General features: G+C 39.2%; 1 protein-coding gene across 6 annotated transcripts in view; it reads right to left on the bottom strand.

The window, feature by feature from the left end:
- The window catches only part of CMSS1 (cms1 ribosomal small subunit homolog), a 239,978-nt gene that overhangs the window by 6,439 nt on the left and 206,783 nt on the right, over positions 1–26,756 (bottom strand). For 4 of the 6 annotated variants that reach the window (XM_040545300.1, XM_040545301.1, XM_040545304.1 and 1 more), the window contains 6 exons: positions 12,956–13,053; positions 8,164–8,235; positions 5,428–5,557; positions 2,437–2,496; positions 1,586–1,688; positions 132–192 (listed from right to left, as the gene is read on the bottom strand). In XM_040545300.1, the coding sequence (XP_040401234.1) occupies positions 132–192; positions 1,586–1,688; positions 2,437–2,496; positions 5,428–5,557; positions 8,164–8,235; positions 12,956–13,053 (524 nt within the window). Of the gene's footprint in view, positions 1–131; positions 193–1,585; positions 1,689–2,436; positions 2,497–5,427; positions 5,558–8,163; positions 8,236–12,955; positions 13,054–14,700; positions 14,774–25,913; positions 26,054–26,756 lie in introns of those variants that run through there. The other 2 variants (XM_040545299.1, XM_040545302.1) reach the window with 2 other exon arrangements.

Genomic DNA, 26,756 nt, shown 5'->3' with positions numbered 1-26,756 from the left:
TTTGGAAAAACAACAAATCTGAATTAGCCCTAAACTCCCTCAAGATGCTGACACTGGCAAAAAAATGAAATAAAGCAAGTTATTTGTGTGTTTGACAGTTAGCTGTTCTAACACACTTACATCTTTCTTACCTTTATGTGCTTTGCAAACAGTTTCAGAACTCTGCAGTCTCCTTTAAATGCTGTCATTGACCTAGAAATAAAAAATTGCAAAAGGAAATGCAAACATCAGGGCTGAGATTAAGACCACACAGGAGGAAAATAAAACTAGCTGGCATTTCTCAACATACTTGAGACACACAGTTCCCCAATGACCTATGCTTGTACTTTGAACACTATGCACGTTCTCATTTGCTACTTGCAGTGATCAACAACTGGACAAACACAATAGCAGGTATCGGTAGGTGGCAATATTGCTTAGATAGCTTTTCAGATACTGTTGAATAGTTAGGGCTTGTGCTTTCACAGCTAACAGTTCAAAACTGACTAATCACAAAATTCTAATTAAAATATTTGCCATTACTGACATACAGGCATCGATGAACATATGCATGTGTCCAAAGGAAAACACTGTATATGGACAAATGTACATTTTGCAGAATTTTCCTGCAGCTTAGCTAATGAGAAAACCTAGACTGCCACAGTCTTTACTGTTGAGATTGTCCAAATTCCAGTTGACCAAAACTCATTTGTTTGAAAACCTGACTTATTGTTTTGACACTCCATTTGAGCACACACTAAGAACTCTGTTCGGTATTAGTCAAGCAGAAGACTATACATCCAGTACTTATGGGATGTCACTTAAAGAATGCTTTCTCTGCATGCTTTCTGCAGTGAGTGAGCCAAACTTTCAAATTTCTCTTGTGCAAAGCTAAAGGTTTATATACAAGCATACATACACCTAAGGCTCAGACAGTAGTATTTGCATGCAGGGGCTAAGCACTACAGGCACATCTGCCAAGTCTATGCTGTTATATGTAGCATAAAATTCCCAACTCTGTGTACTGACAGAAAATCACAGGAAACAGGGTCAGGACACAGAAGACAACCATGAAATCTGTGAGGTATACATTAATTCATCAAGACTTCTAGAATGAGATAGGGGAGAATAGAGAAGGGAAAAAGAAAGATGGGGAACACTGAAAATCATCAACATTTTGTCAGCCTGAGACAGCTGAGAACACAGACACAGATATGGAGGCACTCCGGCCAGACACACATGTCATCACTTGAGGCCCTGGAATGCCTTGTCCTCATTGCCTTTGGTGCTATCAGCATCATGGCTCTACAGTCACTACTTCTAGTGGTGGATTGTGATGCTTTATGGGTTTACTCTGTTCCCACATATAACATGTTGCGTGTCCCCCCAAAATTGGTTACACTTTTTTTTTTAAAAAACAAAAATAGCACTTACATGCAACTGAACTACTAAGTGTTACTTTAGCAAGGGATATTGCATCAGTTTCAGTCAGTAAACTTGCTGGCTAGCAGAGGACAGTGTCCCAGTTTTGCCTTTATGTCTGTGGATCCAAGACAAAACCTCTGACTGACAGCCAACCTCAACATAACATTTGCTATCGACATACTTGATGAGTTCCAAGGAACGAAGGGCAGAACTGCAGATAACCAGCATCACCACTGACTTCTTCTCCTTGTGGTTTTTACGGAGTTTTGCCCACTTAGGACAGACTGCAATGAAAAAGCCCACATGCACACTTAGAGAAAGTACTACTTAAATACATGCCACAATTTTAAATTGCAAGAGTACATGATGAATGGTAGCCAGCAGCAAGAACACACATGCTGACTCCTATGAGGTCTGGATCTCTGGCAACAGTTTTGCATTTAGTCATGGCTGAGAAACTGGAAAATAAAATGTCCAAAATAAATACAATACAGAAATATTATAGAGCTGAACAAATGAGATAGTATTAAAAATCAACATGTGGTAAGGTGACAAGGCCGCTGTCTTCATTTGTCACATACGGTAATTTGTATCAGGTAAAACCAGTTGAAAACAAACGAACAAAAAAAACATTTACCAGACCAGAAGTTCTATATAAATATATAAAAGAGAACAAAAATTCTCTTGGTTCATGTCAGTAGGCAGTGGCAAGATTGCTACTGTAACGTAACACATATACATACTTATGGATCCATGATAAACTACTTATGACAAATAATCCCAAGCAATTAAAAGAAACTCTAAAACATTTTGGTCAAAAAAAAGTTGTTTTGTAAGAATGAGCCAGAAAAGCAAGACCTGTCACAAAACAAACAAGTAAACAAGAACAACAACAAAAAACTATAATCCTGGAGGTTATTAATGTTTCATAATTAAAAATATTTGAGGGTGCAGATAAGAACTGCAATAATACTGCATACATAATGGTTTTCATACGATTTTCATCTCATCCAGACCAATATTTTAACTCACTCTCTTTCAGGTATGAAGAAAAACTGTGGGTGAGATCATTGGCTGGCAAGAAGCAGGAATCTGAAAACATAAAGGAGAAAGTGTTTTTGTTGACGTACTTTTAACAGCAAAATGAGTATAAATGTTTGCAGCATAGCCATTAGTTATATTGATGAAATCACATTTGTGTTAAAATCCACCACCAATAAATTACCGTTTGTAAAAAGAGATTCAAGGACATCACATGTACATGAAGCTTTAAATTGTGTAAGTCAGTGAGAGTAACATTTCCCTACCAATTGTAATTCCTTTTTTTTTTCTCCCACTGTAAAACCCTGAATATAGGACTGCCCAAAGGTGATCACATACTTCAAAACAAGTCTTTACCACAATCAATCAAAGGTTTTAGCCAAAAGCCTTACAGTCAACCTGCTAGACTGTTACTTCCATCTAAGACGGAAAATGTAGATCACCCAGACAATTCATATCGTGTAAATGCAAGAACCTACCAATAAGTGAGACAGATGTTGGTCACTCTCCTGTCAATGAGTTGTTTTTTCTATTTGGCCTTTCATATTGTGGTAATCTACCTTGTTATACTAGCCCTAATGGTAACCCCTATACTGCATTTTGACACTTTTTTTTCCATTTCCCATTGGCTGCCTATCTTTTACCTGGTCACTGTATTAGCTAGTAAATATGAAAAGGACTGTGGCAGGCACGCCATTTGACTTTAAGGTCCATACAGAGGCAATCAAGAAAGACAGTGTCCTAAATTAGGTAGTTTGGAAGGTCCCTCTTTTCTTCAGTGCCTACACAGAAGTCTAGGATCTTAAATTTGTGATTAAAATTAGATGGTCTGAAAACTTGCCATAGTCGTTAAGGCTCTATTGCCTGATGGAACAATACGCTCCCTCAGAGCATTAACAACTCTGTCTTCAGGGACCCACATATTTGTTGTCATTCCACATGAAGCACTGCACCTCAGGGTGCCTGTCTATGGAATGAGATGTTTGCTGATACATTTGAACTAAGTTAAGGAGGTTTCCTTACGCACGTTATTTATGTTCACATGGATGGCACATTGTGCTAATGCTGGCAGTGTCAATCCATGGTTTCTACTGCAACAGACAGTGTGACAAACTTGGTTTATAGCTGGATCCTGCCAAAAGTCCTGCCTGTGCAGCTTCTTGAGAATAGCCACTCTCCACCACTACATCTTCCATTTAATGGGTGCTGTCTTGCTAAATACTTTTATTTTGTCCCAATCCTTTCTATTAAAACCAGAGATTGACATTTACTGGGACTTGAACTCCAAAGGGAGCTCACTGTGTACAAATGAAGGATCAGCAGCTGATTTAATTTTAAAATTATGTTTAAAAGCTGCATTTGATTCTGGTGGCAAAGGGAAGTAGCTGGTAAAATACCATAAACATTTGGTGGTAATAGGAGAGCTCTAAACATCCACTACAGTCCTTTCCCCCCTATGGGCAAAATATCTTAGCTGTTGGTTTGCTATTCTGAATACATTAAGTCTCATTACTGACTGAACAATTCAAAAGATGGTTTCTAAAGCATATGAGGTTCGGTCACTGACTTTTCACAAATGCTCCAGCAAAACTGAGTATTAACAACAAATTTAAATAAAAGTTTCAGAAAGAGGGAAAAAATCCACACAGCTCCAACCTGTAGCAAGAGACCATGCTGACTACAAACTTGACCTTCTACACTGTGTCAGTTAACAAGAACACACAGCTCCAAATATTTGCTTATTTGCTTAGTGCTTTGACATGAATGACTTGACAGCTGTAGAAGTTAGTAAACTCCTTGGGTCTCCAAGCCTCCAACTCCCAGCACAAAAATAAAAAGTAAAAATCCCCATCCAACCCAAGAGCCAATCCATGTGGAAATGGGTCACTTCATTAGCCTAAAGGCCTCTTTCAGTAAGAAAGAAACCAAAGCAATTTATTATTTGCTAAAAACTCTGAATGTCTAGAAATATTTAACACAAAGCAATCTATATGGGACTTTTCCAGGTTTTCTTGATTCAATAAGAAAGCTGAACATAGCCCAAAGAAATAAAGAAGGGTCAACTTAGAATCATGGATACTAAGAAGGAGCATATTTATCTACAAAGACAAGTTTAAATGTTAAAAGACAGAAAGCACTACTGGGCTAAAAGGGTGCTAGATTGGGCATAGGTCACCTGCAGTTCAAGAAGTATCAATGGTACATGCAGATGTGTTATTGTGCAGTTTGTTCTTCATATGCCATCTCAACAAATAATGGACAGTGCCTAGAAAATGACAGTGCCTCTTCATCTGTGGAGTGAGAGGCACACAAGTTCAATGTTGACTTGACCTCTAAGGCAACCTCTAGCTGACAGAGGGAAGCTAACCCTGCTCTGTCCTGCTTTGCCCTTTCTCTCTCTGGCTTTTAACTGGAGACAGAATAAAGAAAACCAAGAGGGTGCTAGTCATGGTTAAAACTTGTTCACTTTAAACTTGGACCAAAACTACCATCTCATTTCATGCCACTCCCTGAAAATCCATTGTGTTCAATATTTCATAACCATGTCAGAATCATGTTTTGTTACTTCTTTGTCTACTCCTCTCAGCCCTCTTACTATGCATCTGGATAGATGCAGATAATCCCAGAAATGAAAACTATTTTCACTGTCTTTCTCAATCAGTGTCTTGGAACATACTACTTAGGAATCATACAATTTCTATGAGAAAGGTGAGCTCCTAAAATTAATTCTTTATAATAAAAAGAAACATTTAAAAATGTTTTTTTTTTATTTTCACTCTTGCAACTCCAAGAAATCTTCATATTTGTTCGAAATAAATTAACTCCTCTACTAAAGAGCAAAGTATAAAATATATAAAGTACATTAAAATATTTCAATAAAAAGTACAACTCTTAAGACCTGTCTGAAAAAATCCCCATTCTTCTACAGAAAAAGAATTCACCAGTGTCACATTATTTATCTATTAATATAGAATAAATTACCTGACAGCTTTAATTCCTCTATTTCAATCACTGAACGTTTTGCACCAAAATGTTGACTAAGCAGATTCTGTAGATCCTCAGGGACACCAGGTTTTGGAGAGGATTTTTCCAGAACATCAGATATTTTCTTCTGAAAAACAAGCAACAGGGTTAAGTACAGCATTCCTACCATTTTTGCTCTTTTGGTAGCTAACAACATAGTAAATAAATGTTCCTCCATAATTTCATAAAGGTAATTGGATTAATTAAAGCTTGATTATGAAAAGCTCTTACAACGGAACAAGACTGTGTTTAGTGGGAATGAAGACTTCAGAAGGAAGTTCAGATACTTTGACAACAATGGTCTGTGACCCTGAAGATAAAAAATCTTGTTCACTCACCTAAAATGCTGCCATATCTAAAACATAAATGAAAGCTGTTTTGTGGGGTTTGCTGTTGTTACACTTTAAGTACCAGTTTGAAATTTGTTTTTTTTTTTCATAATTTTTTTAATTATTATTCTTCAAGCATTAATTACAGGAATCAAGTGGTTATGTAAAACAGCTATATTTTGAGTAAAATAGGGCAACTACCTCTTTTTGGAAGGGAAGGTGGTAAGCTAGACTCACAGTATGCATCATATCATGGGAAGTACAATGAAAATGAGTTAAAAGCTCACAAAAACACAAGTCTAGCAGAAAGAGTTCAGCAGCTGTTTTGCTCCTCCAGAATATATATATATTTTAAACCAAACAAATATTTTTTGAGCTTTGACATGAATTCATAGAGATTGTGTTTTATGCCTTAGGAATGTTAGCAAATAACAGGTCTGAATTTTCACTGAAAAGAAAGTGTTGCTGCATTTTTTCACATAATTAAATGGATCATGGGGGTAGACCAGCCCAAGATTCCTGTTATCTGAATGATCTGCCAGCATTTTAGGTTACAGCAGATTTTCATGGATAGAGGCAGTCTGGAGAGAATGGCACGGATCTGAAGCCTCTCCCATTCTCACTGAGAAACGATTAATTTGTAAAAGGCCAGCTTGAGGTTTCTCAGCTGCGTAAGCTAAAATGAACTTGCCATCATGAGGATGTGTGGCAGTATAAGCCTGGAAGTGAAAAGGAGATGGAGAGTGTGGCTAGGACACAGCAACAGGATATGTATCTGTGAGGGAAAGTGAGACTGCAGAGGGACAAGGTGGGCCTAGAACCATTTTTGGCAGCTGTGGAGGGGTGGTGGGTATCTGTAGTGCTTATGCCCTCTTGGCCTACCTTTGGCATGGCCTAAAGCCTCCAGTCATTGGAAGACTTTCAGTGGATTTGCAGCTGATTGGCTTCTGTAGTGCCTGAACCTGTGGCATTCCTTCGCACGCTTCACTGCCATTTTACAGTTATATTTTTCTGCCTTGCAATAATTGTCTTTCCCAGGCATGGCCACAGGCCACCTGCAGTATACGCAGCCTTCTTATGAGGCCTACAAACAAACCTCTTCTTTGTTACTCCTAACAAATACGGAAGGCAGGGCACTAGGGAGAAATGCTCTTCTCCAGCCCCAGCCTCTTCAGTGACCCACATTTGGGAACCTCTGCTTTAGCAGACAATAACACAGAAGTATCAGAGTCATTTCACTTGGTAACTCAGCGTAAGCGGCTGTTCCTCAGGACCATTATATCACTTGCTGGGCCACTTGATCCCTCCAGGAAAATTATGGCACTCTTGAGGGGAGAAGCCTAATACTAACGAGAAAGTCCATAAGAGTACGAGCAAGGACACCTGAGCAAACTCTCCTCCTTCGAGGAGAGCTGTGGGGAAACATTCCTCATGCAGGAAGTTTTATTATTTTTCTTCCAATTTGTTCCAGATGCTTAAAAGTAAAGTTTTTCTTTTTCTTCCTTTTTTTTTTTCCTTTTTTTTTTGGAGACTGCAGTTCGTTTGGAAACAATAGATCAGCCTGATAAATATTTCCTGATGAATCTGCTAACAGGTTGTGTATGTTATCTCAGTGGCCCTAGTGCCAGTGAAACTAAAGGTGTAACTGAGTGCCTGTTTTTTTTGCCTGGGAACGGGGTCTTTTTGCTAGGGCTGGTTCACCACTCTTGTGGTGGGATGCTTTCACTCTGGCAGCAGTGGATCAAGCTCTGCGGTCGCTTTGCCAGAGCTGCATTTAAAGCTAAATCCCACTCTTCCTTCTTCTCATTCCCCAGCTGATTAAGAGGCCTGACATAATATAAAAAAGCCACCTCTCTGCCTTGTGAGGGAGCCAAATATTTATACAGGCTGCCCCAAATGACAATTAACTTGCTTGGTGCCATGTTATTTCTATCTAGCCTGCAGTGTGTGTGCGCTGTTGAGGGTGAGGATGGAGCACGGCCAGGGGGGCAATCCAGAGTATTTATTTATATACTTATGCTAGGAGGGGAAGAGGGAACATGGACACTTCTTGGTGCAAAGGATGCAACAGCAGCTGAAGCCCTGCCACACAGCTGAAACTGGGCAGATTCTGCAGAAACTGAAATGCCACCTTTCTTCGATAGTTACATTTTCCCAGCGGGGCACACCTGCAAGCTGCATGTGGATGTACAAAACCCTTGAGCGGGTTTCAGTTCAGGTGAGGAACGGGTATTTTGAGTAAAGTCAAAAAAGTGTGAATTTTTACTCTTATCTGAAAAAGGCTGCAACGTTATGCTGCTTCACATCACAGGGTTGTCCCAGTTACAAATTTTACACCACCACCCACACCCCAGGACATTCAAACCTTCTTTCTCTTCTTTGCTTTTACAGCGCTCTCTTGTTTTTCTTCAGGTTGACTCAGAAAACACTCTGTAGGCTGCACAGCACATATTCAAAAAAAAAAAAAAAAGATTCAGTATCAGATATCTGATCACCTGGAAAAAACAGTCAACAAACGGAAGCAAGAGAGAAATACAGGAAATATAATGCTGGCTAGGGAAAAACAAACAAAACCAAATGTCCCCACCTGTAGAAGAAATCAATTTCTTACAGTTACCTATATCTGGAGTAATTTTGGAATTGAGATCTATGTTGCTGTAACCAAGAGAGGAATAAAAGAATGGAAAGCTGAAACATACAGGTTGCAGTCACATTTTCATAAAATAGTGAGTAGTGGGTTTTGATAAATTAAAAAAAAAAGGAGGAAAACATGAACAAAACATTTCAACAACTATATACTTTATTATTGCATGCAATTATTTTTTTAAATTTTGCCAATAATGCTCTAAAATATCTGGGTCTAATGTGAGCATCCAGATGGTGAAAGATGGTAGAAAAGGGTGAGAATAATTGTCAATAATCATGCTCTGAATTTCCTTTGATGTTTGTAATGCAAAATTCAGGAAAACATGTTTCAAATTTGTTCTGCCCCATTTGTGCTTTGTCTTCTCATAGCAGGCAGGGTCAAATATGTGTAAGAAAAATACATGTTGCATTTCAGAATAATCTTCATCCAACACATGTGTTGTGATTATTAACCCATGTTTGTGCCTGAGCGAGCAGGCTGAACTGGTCCATTTGTAACAGAGTCCCTGCTCACATAAATCAGGGTTAGGATTTGTCTGAAAGCCACCTGAAGTTGTCCAAAAGAGAGGAAGCAAGGTACAGGTTTACAAGCATAGCAGTTCTCTTCCCTTTTTCTTTCTTAGGGACTTCCACTTCCTGGAAATGCAAATGATTCTGCATACACAGGTTTTGGAGCTTAATAAATGACTCAGAGAGAAGGAAGGGGAAAACAGGCTGAGCTGCAGGAAAAAACTCCTCGATACTAGGATGCATTTGGCTGGAAAAATCTGCTCCTGTGAGAAGCCATGGAGAAGTCTCATCAACATGGTACATTAAAAGCTCATGGACCACCAGTAAAGGGTCAGCAGGAAAAGGAGCCTGGCCGAAAGCCAGAGGATTTGCTCCTACGTTCCCTTGCTAGGGTACCTTCAACAGGGCCAAAGGAAAGTTAACAGATGCTCAGAATAGCTGAGCCCCTTCAAGCACTTCCTGCACTGCCACCCTAACAGGAGGACACTTCATGACAACTTGTACAACATGAGCCAGACCAGCACATTTGTACCTTTCCGTGCCCACTCTCATATCTTTAACAAAGGTGTTTTGGGGAGTTTAATTGTTCATGTTATGTCTTCACTTCCCCTTTTCTCCCTACTTCCCTTGATAATGTAGTTATAGAAAACAGGGAACCACCACGTTCCCCACAAACAAATGACCTCTATTGACTGCTCCCGTTTTCTGTGCCACGATAAAATCACTGCACTTGCTAAAGTAGCAGTAATGTATAAAACTGGGTCTGAAACTGGTTGAGGCTTTAAATTATGGTTAGGAACTACCAGACCAGATTTGGCTGGGGACTGCCTCAAGCAGGCAATGCATTCAATAGCTAGGGCTGGAATATAATGCAGCCTGGATCAATACCTAGCCATGAGAAGCTGTCATTGGAAATGTATCTTCCCTCAACAAGTAAAGATCTGTCCCTGTGATTTTGTCAGGAGTAAGCAGATACTATTTTCACTAGAAATCAAGAGACTGCAAGTACAACTCACTTCAGCTAAGAAAGTCGTTCCAGGTTTAACATAAGTTTTGTGTTTTTATTTTTGTTTATTTTTTAAATCTCCATCCTGACTCAGATTCAAGTGCTTATAAGAACAACACTACACATTTCCTCATTCCTAGCCCTGCTGTTAGCATTCCCAGACATTCAGACTGAAACAGAGCTACCCTCTGCCTTCAGGTCCTGCTCTACCCTTATGTATCCCAGCTGTCCATAGATACTTGAAGACCACTTGCCAGGTGTTTTAATCATAAATTCCATGTTCACCATTACATTCTACGTAGGGAACAAGCCTTTGGATTGATTTACTCAAGAGACACTACCACGCAATCAAAAAGCCAGAATGGAGCCAGTCTGAATCTCATTCTTCCCACAGAATACGATGGTTCCTTATCCTACGAAACGTCACCACTGTTTATGAGCCTTTCACAATACAGAAAAATGCCACTCATTCACTTTGGGCCCATTTCTCCCTTCACATACATTGTGAACTGTTTTATATACATCTGCAAAACACCATGTGCACTCCCAAACAGTATCTATGTGAAAAAAATAAAATGCAGAGCTGAAAAAAAGTCTCTAAGAGAAACAAAATTTTCTCACTGGTAACCCTTCATTCAAATGTTTAAAAGTATCATCAAATGTCTTGGCTTCTTTTTTCAAGGCAGTGTGTAGCCTTTTCTTTTGATGGCAACAGAAGTACACAGCAGGCTTGTAGGGAAAGCCTTGCTTCCTCAGAGAATCATGTTAGGACTGAAAAAAAAACTCCTTTACAGCAGCATGTATATATTTAGGTATGGCATGCTGTTAGCAAGTGTCCACTTTATTCAGACATTAAAAATAATGCCATAAGAGAAAAATAAACTTCATGGTGGTGAATGGCTGTAAATCTACATGGCTTTGATGATCTATAATCCAAAATATTTAGGTATATGACCTAGACCGAACTTCTGACCGTTAACCAAATGTTACTTGCCTACCTACTCATGCAATAGCTCTTTGCATGGCACCCTTAGGAAAAGGTCATTTGCATGTTTTTCTTATGCAAGACACAGAGCAGACAACCTGCTGGGTTTTGACATGGCTCCCTTGTGCTCTGTGTTTTTATGCTATTTTTACATGGAAGTTCTTAAAATGCAGAAAACAGGAAATTTGTGCTGAGACCACTGATTTATGAACTAAAATGTCATAAATTCCTTGTTTGTTAATCATGGACATAACATAAAATATTTCCTGTATTATATTTCTAACAGAACCTTTTTTTTTTCTTTACATGTTGCCAAGTTATTGAAAATTCAAATGTAAAGTGAAAACATTCTTGTGTGTGTGTGAAAGTTTACATTCTAGGTCAGCCATATACTCTGACTTTTGGAGTTCGTGACAAAGTAAACACATCAATGCTCCATTCAGATTGGAGACAAATTATTCATTTCATTGTAAGCCTGTGGACAGTCTGCAGACTGGAAACATAAATGTTCATAATTCTATTTGGCTGTCTCCTGACTGGCTTTAAGATGCCAAGTCCACTGCAGAATAGCTTCCGGCCCGTCAATAAGGCAGAGATGGGTGAGTAGAATAGGTTATGTCACATGCACCAGAACTACAAAACTACTAGCTTTCTGTAAGTACATTCAACTTTGCAAGCATTTTGCTCTAAAAGACATGCAACAACACACACATGACTGAGTTCCCATAAACCTTTGCAGCCAGGAGTTTCATGACTGAAGATCAACTTATCCTGCTCCAAAATACAGACTGATGTTCTTTATATTCTGATTTATACTCTGCCCCAGAAGAGCTAGGGCAGGTGTTGTGCTACAGTCCCAGTCCACCTCAACAAGGTAACCTGTGTTGGCTATCCTTTCTAATGTTCTCACAGAATGAGCAAAGCAACTCCTTCAAATAAACCATCTTAACTTTGTTCTAAATGTGTATGTGAAGATAGTGTTGATAAAAAAGGGCTCCATAGGCATCCGCACTGAGTTGAATTCCTCGCATCTGATTCCCAGGTAAGGTGTGTAGGAAGGCAATACAGCTTTCTGCTGTATTGCTTAGTTCTCTCTTTCCTAATCAAAATGTGGAACCAGTTCAGACATTTGGCTCACTTCACCCTTGGTCTCCTTGGAAAGACACCCAAATGCATGGTAATTACTGTATTGCTGACACTTCTCTGTTACTAAAAAAAAAACATACCTACAAATGATTTTCGCTTAGTCTATTGCCTAGGTATCATACAGCGAATTTAATACTGACCTAGGGTCTAAATTAATATCCATAACCTCAAAGAGAGATAGCCTCCAATGTCATTTTACCTCCTTGACAAGCATTCAGTCCATTCTCCAGTTCAATACCAGGAAGACAGAAGAAACTAACTTTCAGACAAGAGACTTCTTAAAACCAGCTGAGCTCTAGCTCTGCTAAAGTGATGCTATCTGCCAAAGACCTTGCTGCTATTTCCTGGGTATATTCCACGTACTGCTGAACAACAAAGTTCTTAATGGTTCTAAAGGAAGCTTTTAGCAGTGCAAGGTTATGGAAACATCAATCCGTGTAGACCTAAATTCTTCCTCATGTGGACATTTCAAAGGGGACATGCATGGGTGGAGATGTCATACAACATTTAAAACACAGCTTTCAAGACCTCACGTGTGCAGTGAAAAGGAAAAGATCAGAGGATAAAACACTGGTAGCACCGCTCAGGCATTTATCATTAGACAGTCACTTTTGCTGGAGACCAGCCTGGCAATCTCAACTCACACAAAACAAGAGCTAAATTATGATTGAAATATACTTGAATGAGACCACTTTCAAGTACTGCAAAAAAAATTAACCCCCTCCCAATTTATGATAAAAATCTTATTACATGAACAGGTTAGACAAAAAGTGAAGAAATCTGTCCCTTTAGTGGAAGAATGGGGACTACATTCCCCTACACAGTATCATTTAAGTGCTCTGCGCAATTGCTAAACTTACAGACCTGTTTTCTTTTCTTTTTCACAGCAGGTTTGGAATCTGGATCTTGATGGATTGCTGCCTTATCACTTGGTTTCTCAATTGCTTCATCATCTGAAGGATCTGATGAGAAAAAAAGAAGGGGTTTTCATTGCTGTTTTTCAAATTCATCTTCTTACTTTGCATTCAAAATATGGATTAAGATCTTTAACTACAATCTTATCAAAATGATATAATCTCAAGATTAGCAATAAGTATAGCTGTAATAGAAATTTTTATCATTTAAAAAAAATGGTATTTGAAATTTACTCAAGGAAAAGTCCCAGTTTTTCCCTCATCTTCATAGGATTTGATCTGGCAGGCGATATATTTCCATGTCTTTCTGTAACGCTGCACAGTTGGTGCCATCTGCAGCATCACAGGTAGAAATGTCTGATCTTTCCAGAAACCCACTTGAATTAAATTGAACACTGAAAGAAGATGTATCTGATAAACTACAACACCTCAAGTTGCATGACATCTCTCTGTGTTATTTCAGAAAAAGTAAAACATTATCTTAGATTCATAGCAATTCATTCATCATAGAGAATTACAGACCTATCTCAACAAATCATTAGACCCCAAAGTCAGAAACAGTTCTGCTGCTAAAGACTAATGGCTCTGTGGACCATAGGATCACAAGAAGTACATAATTCCTGCTAAATTTGTTGACACTTCTTTTGGCATAAGTCATCTCTTCATACAAGGACAAGAGTCTTGCAGATGGAGGAATAAAAAAAAACCACACGAACACACACACACACATTGAGAAAACACTCAAACCTCCATCTAGAAGCCCCAAATGCCTCACTGACACCAAGTACCTATAAGAGGAAGACTTCTAAGATTTGTATAATCTTGTACTGTATAAAAATATACACAGATGTTTCCTGCAAGCACATTTTTAGCTGTGTGACTCTTACAACGTTAATAATTAGGCAAAGGCGCTGTTCCTAAATTTTAGGTAGAATGTCTGTAACAATAAAAAAACGGTTATGCTTTCAGAGAAAATTATTTAGATTAAGATGTCTCCATTCATCCTCTTCTTCACCTCTTTTTATGTACAGAGAGATTTTTTGGGAAAAAAAAATCCTATCCAAAAGGACAGTTCCCTCACTAGTGCTCTATTAGCCTCTGATTTTAAAAGATGTTGTATTCCAACACAGAATTTTCTGTTGGGGACTGAATTACTTCCCCAATCATTGCCGGAAGCATTACCATCTGTTTAACTGAATAATTATAACTGAATAATTCAATTTCTGTATCTGGAAAACTCTGGAATATTTTTCCACTTTGCAGGGATTTCACAATTGTTGAAATCTCCTGTATGCTGAAGTTTTAAGCTGTCGGTTAAAAGACAAAGTTATTTATTTTAAATAGAATCAGTAAAAATTCCATAATTTCCAAAATAGAAACAGTATAATTCCATAAGCATCATACAAAGTATGGAAGATCTGACTTCTGATTATTACATAATATCTATGCAATCAATAGCAGTAAGCAGAGTAAAGTAAGGGCCAGAAGACACGAGAGAGAGAAAATCAAGTATGACTGCTATTTAATAATTCCAGCTGAAATATGTACATATTGAAAAAATAAAATATAAGCATAGGGAATTAATATGATTGGGAAAGAGGAATCTTTACTCATCCCCAGATGCAACACTATGCATTATATGGCAGTAAGGCCATGGCTTCTAAAATCCACATCAGTAACAATGCACATACATACTTCTGCCTGGAAAGTACCGTCTTGCAACTTCCATTCCTTTTCACACTTTGAAGAACTCATCATCATCTTAAAAATGGGTTGTGACAGCTGTTAAGAGTTTTAAAATTTTGGGAACTTAAAGCTAGCAATTGAAGAAAATCAGAGAATATTTTAGCAGGTTGGAAGTCATTTGTCATGAAATCTTATTTGATATAGATTAGATTCTTGGCAAACTGCAATAGCTTTAGAAACAGCAGGAAGAAGGAAAAACTAACTCTTAAATGAAGATAAACATATTAACGAACTTTATTCAGACCAAAACAAATGCCATGAAAGAACTGGCAGCACTTATTTGCAACTTAATACATACTAAGAAATCTTGAATGGGAATGCACCAAGCAAACCCTCTGCTTTCCAAAACCAGGGCAAATGCACAGATGTGTGTACAAATGCACTAAGTGGACAGTGCTGCTAAGCTGGCCTATTTGCTTTCTTCTTTTCACAGGCATAGCCATCAAACCATCAAATGAGTGGACTGTGACCACCCAAGTGCTAGATCACAGAATGGTTTGGGTTGGAAGGGACTTGATCGATCGCCTTGTCCCAACTCCCTGCCATGGGCAGGGACACCTCCCACCAGCCCAGGCTGCCCAAAGCTCCATCCAGCCTGGCCTTGAGCATCTCCAGGGATGGGGCATCCACAGCTTCTCTGGTCAGCCTGTGCCAGCGCCTCACCACTCTCTGAGTGAAGAATTTCCTCCTTATATTTAATCTGTGATCCCAGGTGAAGTGGGTTGCTGGTGGCAGGGGAAGAGCAGGGATGCCCCACTCCACCCTCCTCACTGCCACTCATCTGTAACATCAAGGTGCCCCTTAAGAAGCTGGTAAGTCAGCCTCAGCGGAGGACACTGTGTGGTCATTCTGGCATTGCTTCACAAAGGACGAGAACAAGGCAGGTGGCAGGACTAAATCTGAGGCAGCATTTATGTACACTAAGAAACGCTGGGCTCCATGAGCTACCCCAGCAGCTACTTTCCCTCTCTTCTGAGAGAGGAAAAGTCAAATTGGCTCCTCCTCCGAGCTGCCACTTGGATCGCGAACAAGAAGAATTGCTGGCACTCACAAGTACTACTGTCACTATTACCGAAGAGAGTTCACCAGATGTCATCTGAACATATAATATTATCTGGGAAAGTTTACTGCCCAGTAAAAAAGTTAATAGGAGAAAGTATTACAAAGCTCTTTTTTTTTTTTTTTTTTTTTTTAATTTCAGCAATGGTGATATGGGTATACTTTACTATAAATTTATTGTTAATGCACAAAAAAGCATATCTGGTCCTCTACAACCTAACACAAGGCAGCAGGTGAACAGGGGAAGATAAAAACTTGAAGATTTAGGAGACAAACAGATTTCTTATGTTACAGCTCAAATATCTGTGGCAATCAGCTGGGTTCTTACTTTCTCTCCTCCCAAGGATGTCTGATGCTCCTGAACCACATGCCGCTCCCTCCAAACCAACAGCTCCTTCCCCAGCACCATTCCTCTCCAAAGTCACTGACCACTTATGTCTTTTGGGCATTTTGGAGTCTCAGGGATGATACTTCTATAGAGGAAGCTTAAAAATTACATAATCCATCATACTCTTGAAAGTATAAAATGTGTTTGGGTGACCCAGTATAACCACCCTGCTTTACCACTGGCTTGTTTCCCTTCATATCGGCCCTTCTCCAGCACATTTCTTAAGATGCATTTTGATAGAGGAGCTTCTGGGTTTGAGAGCCCATCAGTGACTTTGGTATATAATCCCTCTGTCCTGACTCGAGAGACGCTGGAGGAATAACCACCTTTTACACATCCAGCTCCGCATATCTGATGTCCTGGATGCACTACATCCAAGCAGGCCGTATATCCACAATAAAATGAAGAACCCACCAAGAGATCACTACTAGTCCCCTATTTGTCCCTCTTGTTTAGCCCCGCTTGAGCCCCAAACACCCATTTCTGAATATATCTGTGCATGTCTCACTGAATTGAATTGCTAAGCCAGCTCTTTCTCAGCATATTTACTTCACACTGGAAGTAAATAAGAATTGCATTAAATAGATTCATGGAAAGTGCCTGTGATCCTTAAACATTCCTTTTTTAAAAACCATTTGGCATGCTCTGAAAGGCAAACAGAGGCAGTCTAAGTTTTAAATAACGTCTTCTCTATCTCATAACTTAAGATACACCGCTGGTAATAGCAATCTAAAACTGGACAAATGGTTTCCATGACATGAAATAGCCTGACAAACAATGTACCACCTGTTCACTGCCCATCTGAGTTAGGGACTGCACTTCGTGATGCAACGTCCTTCTCCCCTTTCAGCTAGAAATGAAAGAGGGAACCAGTGTCCATCCCCAGACTCAACAAACATCTGTGAAAGCAATTCTCATTTGCACACCTTTCTGCAGTACCTCAGTATTTTTACTTCATACAACAGTAGGACTTCCTGTCTATTCCAGAAACTGCTATTCATATCCTGGCTGAGGCAGTAGCTAGTTTTGAGCTGCGATTGTTTGTGACACCATGTCAGCTCCAGTGATGACAGGACGGTTTTGTTGTGGGCATCCAAGTACCACAGGCCAGACTCTGCCACCCTTGCTCACGTTAAGCAGTGTATCTCCCTATGCAAATGGTTACCTTGAAGACAGTGGGGTTATTCACAAAATAAATCATAACTCGATGTGAATAAACACGGAGGCATCCAACTCAGATTCCAAACATGCCTGTATCGGAGCAGCACTACCTGCCCTGCTTTGAGGTGTCAAGCTACCCAGGAGATTCCTCTATGCCCAAACAGGAGAGAGGACAAATCCTTCCTTAATAACCAGCTGACGCAAAGGCAGAACCTAATTGATTAATACAATGTTGACTTTCATCTCTCGTGTTGTGCAAATGAGCAGCCAGGCACTGCTGGAACATGGGGCCAAAAGGACTATGTTATTCAGCACAGCAATCCTCTGCATCTGTTTTCCTGTGATGGGTAGACCTTATGGAACCACAAGGTCATCAAAGAAGTCTGAACGATCACGTAATGGTCTTGATATAGATAAATAAATATGAATTCCAGAGCTTGGTCTTCACCTTTTTTTTCTAGTATTGCATCAGCACTACGGCACACACTAACAGGTTTCCCAGTCATCAGGTATTTATATTTCATTTTACTTTGAACCATGCTGACATGGAAAAAAAACATTTATGCTTAACACATGCCTCCCCTTCCATGAATAGACCTTCTCATTTATGATACTGATCACATTATTTCAACTGATTCAATGCAAGGGTTTCTAACTTGTAAGTCTGTGTACATCAATGGGCATACTAAATATATACAGGCGCACACATTAACACACAAACATGTACTCAGGTATATAGACATGCACGTAACAAGGCACACAGATATTTTGATAATTTAACAGGTTCCCTTTAAACATCACCCTTATTAAGCACTGTCTTCACACAGAGTGCACATTTACTTTGTTATTTATTCCAGTATTTTAAAGGCAGACAAAACCTTAATGCTACGGGAGGTAATGACACATGCTTTGATGTGAATGCAATTTTGTCAATACTAGTTAGTGCAAATTTGTGCTTGCTAGGCTGACTCACCATTACTGAGACATTTGACCTTTACAATGCCACTACTCTACTGTGAAGTTATCAATACAGAAATTACAATGACCACAACATAAATCACTCATTCTTTTAAGGACTAAGCTTAACTGACTGAAAAAGTAAAACTTTACTAGGAACAACTCCTTAAAATGTCTCCAAATAAAGAAAAAGTTACATCTGAAAAGGAAGAGAAAATAATCTTAAAATTCTTTGGAAAATGAGCCTTGTGGTTTGAGCCATTCTAGCACAGAAATATAGATAGAGCATGTTAGCAAGTATGACAGAAGCTATGGGAACTTCTTCACAGGAAGAGACGATAAAGAGAACAGAAGGTTTTTTGAAGAAAAGATGAGGTATGGTGCTTGCAACTTTTCATAATATAGGCACAATGAACATGTCATTAAAAAGAAAGCTTACAACAGAAAAATATTCTTTTGCTTATGTACTCAAAGACACCTGAGGGAATCATTCCTATTAGTTTGGGGGATTTTTTTTTTTTTATCTGGAAGCTTTGTGAGATCAGACATTTATTTGGCATCCAGAAGATCCCCGGTGAAACAGGGCAGTACAGGAAAAGTTCATTTCTTCCAGTTAAACTAATCTCTGCAACAGAATTTGGAAGGAACCTGTCTTATGCAGCCATGAGGGAGACTGCTTCGACTTTTATTTGAAGTATCTGGCACTACCCACAGTCAGAGAGACACTCTGGGTCAAAAGAGCCCATGGGTCTAAACTGAACTGTTACAGAAATTTCTGCATTCTTCATTACAATCCCACCAGTGTTGTATATCAGTACTAATCCAGAATTCCTTATAGGAAAACAAAGCTTGTATATAATTTATTTTTACAAACTTTGTTCCCCTTCCCTTTTCTTCCCGCTGACTTCCATCCTCCTCTGACTGTTCTAAAATTGCCTTATATCTAAAACCAGAATTTAAACAGGGCCTGTGTTTTTTAAATTTCTAACAGAAGGCCATGGATGCTGTGGAAATAGGTTTTGTATTTGCTAGGCTCTATTTTTAGTTTCAGGTATGGTGCAGGAAAATATGTCCTTGTCATTACTTTGTAGGTGAGCATAATTCATTCAATTTGGTGGGCATGCTATGATGGATTCATTTCAGGCTGCTTTGCAGGTTATGTTTTTATTTATTGGCTGATTAAATAGTACTGGTCTGTATTCATTAATCTGGGGAAAAATATTTCTCAGGGCTCCCAGCTTTAAATCCAGCAGATTGAAAAATATTTGATTCTGAGTAAAATGCCAAGTGTATTGAAGTTTTTTTATTATTATTATTATTATTTGCCATTTTAGATTCCTTTTTTTCTGGAAGTAAGAATGGAGTGGGACAGACAGGGAGGTCAGGGAAAAGAATAAAATTGAAGTCTAGACCTTCCTATTATTTTCATACTTTTTCATTTAAAACTGACCTAAATTTGCAGTGAATCAGATTAATTAATCTTAATGTCAATGCATTTGTTTGAATTTTTCTTGTGTCTCCTTTGCATATCCCACCAGGCACACACAGTGCAAGATCAACTAATTTTCTTTTAAATGTAGAAGTTGTCTGCAAAATTGGCTCCCTGGTCCCTGTTTATCCTTGTTCAATGGAAAAACTCTTTTTTCCCCCAAGGTTGTGCTGATCACAGTAGCTGACCTAAATGTGATGACAACAGTATTTAAACGTACCACTCCAGCACCATCCCTTAAGGCAGCAGGAAACACGAAGCTCAGGTGGGCCCAGGCACGATGCCCACCAACATCCAAAGGAATAGGTGAGGTCCTTTAGATGAAACAGGCCTGACAGGGGGGTTGATCAAGTAAGAAAAAGGGTCTAACTTTTCAAATATTTTGAAGTATTCCAAGCACGATTTCTCTGACAAAAGGAGAGGGATAGAAAGACAAAAAGATGCATTTGGAAGCAATTAAAAAGTGGTACATAGCAGTGGGAGAAGCCAGTTGTGCACAGGAGCAACAGGCAAGCAGTGTTTTAAACCATCACCTGGAAAGGTCCCAAATTATTGATCTGTGTGTCACTGGTACTGGTGATACACAAAGGAGGATCTCTTTCATGTCTACCAGGACAATCTTCACTAAGCTACCCCTCTGTAGGCAATGAACAGCTCTGAATTCTCCTATTACAAAGCTAACAATTGCTCCAACAACCTCGTGTCAATGGCTTAAAACCAACTGGCCAAGAAGTAGCTATGAAGGTCTTCTGTGAGCCCCTCAGACCAGCCATATGGAACTGCTAAGAATGAAAATTTTAGTATTGATACAGTTCTTCAGATCAGTTGCTGACTACTTATCATGGCAATACTTTAGAAATTGCTGGGAAATGTGATAAAATGGTTATAAACCAATTAGTTAAAAAAGTAACCTGGGGCCATACCCGCTTCATTTCTCCATTTGCTCTCTCTCAATTGGAAAGGGTCCACTGGCAGCCCCAGAAAGGTAAATAATACTCCATATATATACAAATAATACATCATGACCATGCATCACTGCCAGTGGCACTACTGAGAGAAATCCAGATGACAGATTATGAAATAAATAAATAAATAAATCACCTCCTTGCACAAGGAGTTAAATCATTTTGAACACTGCAGTAAAACAAGCTGTAGTCCTAGAAATCAGTTAAAGAACACGTATACTGACAGTAATGAAAAATGAATATTTGATCACATCAAAGGACATAATCACAGCTCATCAGAAAATCTTTGATGCGAGAAAGAATGACAATATGGCTAAGCGAAGTGCCTCTCTTCTTCAAAAATTAATGAAGATCTTTTCTTTTTTTTTTTTCATTTAAGTTTTTGAAACTCCAGTTTTAAAACACTGATGAAGTTTTCATAGTTTTCTCACTGGGGTCATGAATCAAATGAAATCCCTTCACTTGTAAGATGTTAAATTACTTGGTTATTATGACACTTTGGAACTAAAGGGAAAAACTGTGAATGAACTGGTATATATTAGTTTATTAGTTAATTATTAGTAGTACCAGGAGGCATGAAGGTGCATATGAAGGAAGCTCTGTTGCAGGTGACCAGCAGTTAGTACCATTGTTTTGTCAACTACTGTCAGCCCATTGCAACACAGATCAATGCCGCCTCCATGTCTGGGCTGAGATAATCTGAACAATAACTATACACAGAGCCAGCACTCCATCATCCCAAGGTCTGGGTTCTGATTCCCCTTCCCATCTGCATGAGCTCCTCTTCCAAAATGGGCCTGCTCCAGCACAACAGTAAGTCCTCATAGCTGTGAGTGTCCCTTAAACTGCAAACTTTACCTGCCAAGACACTTCACAAAATGTATTTTACAGCACACTTGTGAGGCATGCCTGAAGGAAACACAGTATGCAACTGAGCAGGAACAGACGCAGTCCTATTGAAGACTCAAAAGCACTTCACTTTTATCCCATTAGGGAACATCCAGTCAGCATAAGACCCTTCCCAGCCCCATCCTGCCTAAGCCTGTGCTGAGGCAGAGCTTATTGTAAACAGTTTGTAGAATGTGCAGGTAATAATAGAAGTACAAGTACTGGCAATAGTTTACACTACAAAGACAATATGCTTACACAGGTGTGAGCTCCTTCCTTGGTGGTTCAGAAGACACATCTACCACAAACAAACCGCCTGACAAATCTGGTGACAGGATATTCAGTTGAGGTTCCTCTTTCTTAGAGTGAACGGCCATTTAAACTAAAAGCACTACCTCCATTCCAGAAAAAAATAAAATAAAATAAAATAAAATATAAATGGAGTCATTTCAAACTAATTTTCAATATGCTCTGATATGACAGAAAACATTTAGTGCACAGATACACCTACCTGCCAGACTGGGACACGCAAAGAGTCTCCCACAGAACATTTCTAACAACCACCTCTCCTTTTTCCCTTATTTTTAACACTTTCTCTTTAATACTCAGAAGGTACTTCCAAGCACATTTTTGACTTATGTTGATTTGGGAGTGAACCAAAAGACAAAATGAAGGGCATACCCAAGAACAAGACCAGAGTAAATCCCCTGTTGTGTATGTGTAAGGACACAAGAATCAGCCTCACAGGACCATGGTTAGGCCTAGCTTGCAGTACAGCCACAATTGCACAACTACAACCCAGCCTATTCATAATTTGACCTTCACATGTTCATATATTGCCTTATAAGCAGAAATGGATTAAAAAAACCCACAGAAATAGACTTCTCAAACATAAAAGTAGTAGGCCACCCTCCACTTAATAAAAACAACTTTTTCTCCTGCAAGGTATCCCAACCCTGTCTCACACAAAAAATAATGGCACCACCCACAGTAGATGGAGGGCAAACATGAAGATTTGATGTGTTAGGAATATGACAGGCTATTTTATTGCTTGCCATCCAACTTAATTTCTTCATGACTGGCCTGTCAAACAAGAGCACCCAAAGCCTGAAGATACAATAAATAACACATCAGCACAGAGCGCACATCGCTCCTGGTGTCTGCCCTAGTACTCTAAGCCAATGACACCATGAGTGAAGGCTCAAGATGACATCCACGAGTTGCTGTATTTTCCTCATTACTTTTACTTTTGTTCTTTCAAAAACTACCCTTTACTTCTGGTAATCTCTTTAAATCTCCAAGTTCAGTTTAAAAGCATATTCTTAGAGAGATGGGTAAAGCGGGAGATTATTTTATTTAGTTTGCTTATAAGTAGCATGGATTTGGGCTGTTTAAAAATTTACTGGATGGATGTTATAAAATAATTAAATACTTGACCTTGTAAAATAGGTTTCACTTCTTGACAGATTCCAGGCATTAATACCCTACAATCACTTCAGAAACCACTCAAAGGATGCTAGAGATACTGTGCAATAGTTTAGGATTGTAAGAAGACACTATCCAACTCTGAAAAGCAGGGGAATGGTGAAAGTCAGAATACAGTTGGCCATCCCGGAAATTGGCTGAGACATTATGGTTCATACATCTCGCTTGCAAAATGTTCCATGTGATCTTTAAACAACCACAAGTGACTAACAATTTGCGTTTAATAAAAGAAAAATCAGCTGACAAGAACCAGTTACAGAATGCACAATAATATGAGGGAGAACCCCCAAAAGCTGGCTTGAAGTAGCTATCAATCCTAACAGGCATCTGAGAGAAGAAACAGCCTGGGATCTGGAAAAGCTAGATCCAAATCATTCCCCAGTGTGGGGAATTTCCCAGAGGAAATACTACCAAAGAAGGGTGGGTAGTCAAAGTAAAAAACTGTCTGCAAAGAAGCAGACAGATCATCCAGCATCATACAGAAAACTCAAGCTATGAGTCTGGCAAAAGCTAGGCACAAACTAGGGCCTGACTCAATGCTATATTTCCCCCTTTGTGGTGTGGCTAGGAAACTCATGTAAAAGCCATCCTAAAACAAAACAAAACAGAGCATATAGCGCTGTTAAACAAAATATCGTTTCATTCATCTCGAAAAAAACAGTACAGTCAACTCTTAAATCCTTTTCTCCTACTTGCAGGAAGTTCACAGTACAGTGGTTGGTCAGGTAACATTTACAGCCCTGTAAACATGAACAACAGTGCTCTATAAAAGTGCCCTGAAAATGAACATGCCCTCTCCAAAACCACCCATCACATCATTTGTGTAAGCAAGAAATCACCTTTTCTGCAAGATATTTGTATAAGAGAGGTGTGTGTCACAGCTCCTGGTGAGGTATTACAATTCCTGTGTTCTTATGACCCATGGGCACTGGGATTCCTTCTTCTTCTAAGAACTGATCTATCATGTATGGAAACTGCTCCAGCTGTTTGCTGTGGAGGACAAAGAGCATCAGCTTGTGATGGGGAGGAACAGTACATGTTCCCTCCCTTAGCCCCAAATCCTTCATGCTCTCAGTGAGGGGAACTGTGGTGATTTCAACATCCCAGCACTGGTGAGAGGGGTGGCACTGCCAAGCTGGAATTGGTTGGGGTGGTCTGGATCACAGCAGGGGTAGCATCCTAGAGTGTAGGATGCCGTCCATGTTTAACCATATTTAATGATGTTGGCATGATGTACATTTAGAATCTCACTACTTCCACAGTACTGGTATGTCACTCAACTTTTGTTTATCTGGAGGCAGACTTGCTCCTTTTTCAGATCCTAAAGTCAAATATCCAACCAACATCATTCATTAGTTATAATATTCACTCCTAACAAACATTTATTTTTGTTAATTGGGAGGAAACATGTAAATTGGGGGGAAAAAAGGAACTTGGAATAACTCCAAAAAACTACTTAAATGGTGGGCTCCAGCCTAAATCTGACTACGATTAAGTTTTGCCCAGGAATGTAGTATGGCCCAGATGTGATGTCTCTCTTCTTAGTACTGCTGGAAATTCACATTTCCTACTGTTCTCTCACTATCTTGGGAAGCAGCTGTGGCTTCACAGCTGTAGTTCTTGTTGTGAAGGTAACACACAGAGTCTGGCTGACCCTGTGGACTTGCAGTTGATGGATCATGACAAAATTACACGGAGAAACTTGCCAAAAACAGTGGGCGTCCATAAAAAATGTACAGCACACATTGTAAAAACTTAACAGCCCATATCACATTATTGTTCATAGATAGGCACTGATATTTTACCAACCACTGATATAATTAACACCTTTTTGGCTCGTTTATTTTGCAGACATACACATCTATAGTATAATGTAATCACAGACCTGATGCTTTCTCAGGTTTTCTCCGAACGTTAAAAATTGCATGCACACATAAAATGTAGCATACACTTAGCTATGTGTCAACAACAACAAATATAACCCATTAAAGAACAATACTGCAAAAAAGCTTTTACCCCATCTCTCTTTTATGTCTGAACACAAAATGTGAAAGAAGGCATTTCAAGTTGTTGAGATTTATTCATCTTTTTATTTTATTCACAAGTCTTCATATGACATAGCAATATCAAGTCCATTTGACAGAGCTTCAGACTGATTCATATCAAATTAAAGTCTCCTTCAGGTTAAGGAACAAAATACCCTGACATGTTGCCACATAGAGTTAAAGTGGCAACTCCCTGGATCATAAACCATCTGATGAAAAACGGTTCCCTATCCAAAGCCCAAGGGTTATATTTCTAAGCCTCTTATTCTCTTGCTTCCTCCCCTGCATATACTACATAATTCTCAGCAGCGTGGTCCCAGATATTGTAGCTTGCACTGCAATTTCAAGCCACCCTAGCGTCTCAAATTTATATGTTACTGGAATACACGCTTGTGGATTTAAATCACATTTTGTAAAAATCTCACTGTAAGAGTGAGAGAAAACACATTTTCTTATAGACAGAAACCTTTTACATATGAATGAAGATTAATGTAATATAAAAGGGAAATACTACACACTTTGCTGAGTTAACATCTTTGAAAGGAGGAAAGGCGACAGGCTTTTCATCTATGTCAGTGCTCTCTATTCAAGATTAGTAATTACAATTCAGCCTCTCATCTGTAAAGGTCTTTTGTGAACTGGCATGCAGCACATTTGTCTAAATGATCAAATAAAGCACATTATGACTTGATCAGTTGCAACTGCCATAAAAATAGAGCTCATACCTACATTCATGAGCTGCAAGCAGATGGTTGATTGCTTTTCTGTCCTCTTACATTGCAGTCCTGTTCCTTTAGATCCTCTCTTTGCAGAGGGTGACATGCTGTGAGGTCAGTTTTCTGACAAGGTCATCTGCCTTCAGAGTATGAAGAGAACTACACGGAAAGTGGGTTGGGCTATATTTAGAGTTTGGTCCAACTCCGTGCCAAGGTCCCCCCACTGTCTCTCCCATGCAGCACCGTCTCAGGTCTATTCTTGCAGAGTCTCAGCCCACAGAACAGGCGAAGAGAGGAAAGCCGCTCTGAGCTACTACTGGAGCTAGGTTTTTGCAATTCGCTAGAACAAGTGGATCAGGAGCTCAGCTGAGGACTCCTTAAATCCCTCACTCTTTGGTTATTTAAAGACTTTTTCTTTCATTATTCAAGTGGATTTTCCCTTTTCAAGTGAATAAGCAAAGGGAACTGCCTGGATACAGCAAAAATTAGCCTTCCGAGCTAAGGTAAGCTTGCTTCATTTTTGTATTGTCATTGTAATTAGAAAGCAACTGATTATGACTTGTTCCAGATATGCTTTTTCTGCTAGACTGGTTCTGTATGTCAACATTAACATTTTGGGGGGGATAATGAAACTCTCAATTTCAAAACATCGGTTTTCATTATCACTGTCTAAAGGAAATTGGAAAATAAAAAGATATCAGCATGTGCAACAGAATATACATTGTCTGATTTCACCTGTTTCAATTAATTTAAAAAGCACACAGCCAAGGAAGCAGGCTGTATCATTCTGAAAGTAGCAGAAAAGCATATATGTGACTACGTGCATAATGATTACACATGTAAGCGTGCAGT

This window comes from Cygnus olor, chromosome 1 (assembly GCF_009769625.2).
Source record: "Cygnus olor isolate bCygOlo1 chromosome 1, bCygOlo1.pri.v2, whole genome shotgun sequence".
Classification (NCBI taxonomy): domain Eukaryota; kingdom Metazoa; phylum Chordata; class Aves; order Anseriformes; family Anatidae; genus Cygnus; species Cygnus olor.
The sequence above is the reverse complement of the archived record's forward strand: the minus strand, read 5'-3'. Positions and strand labels throughout refer to the sequence as shown.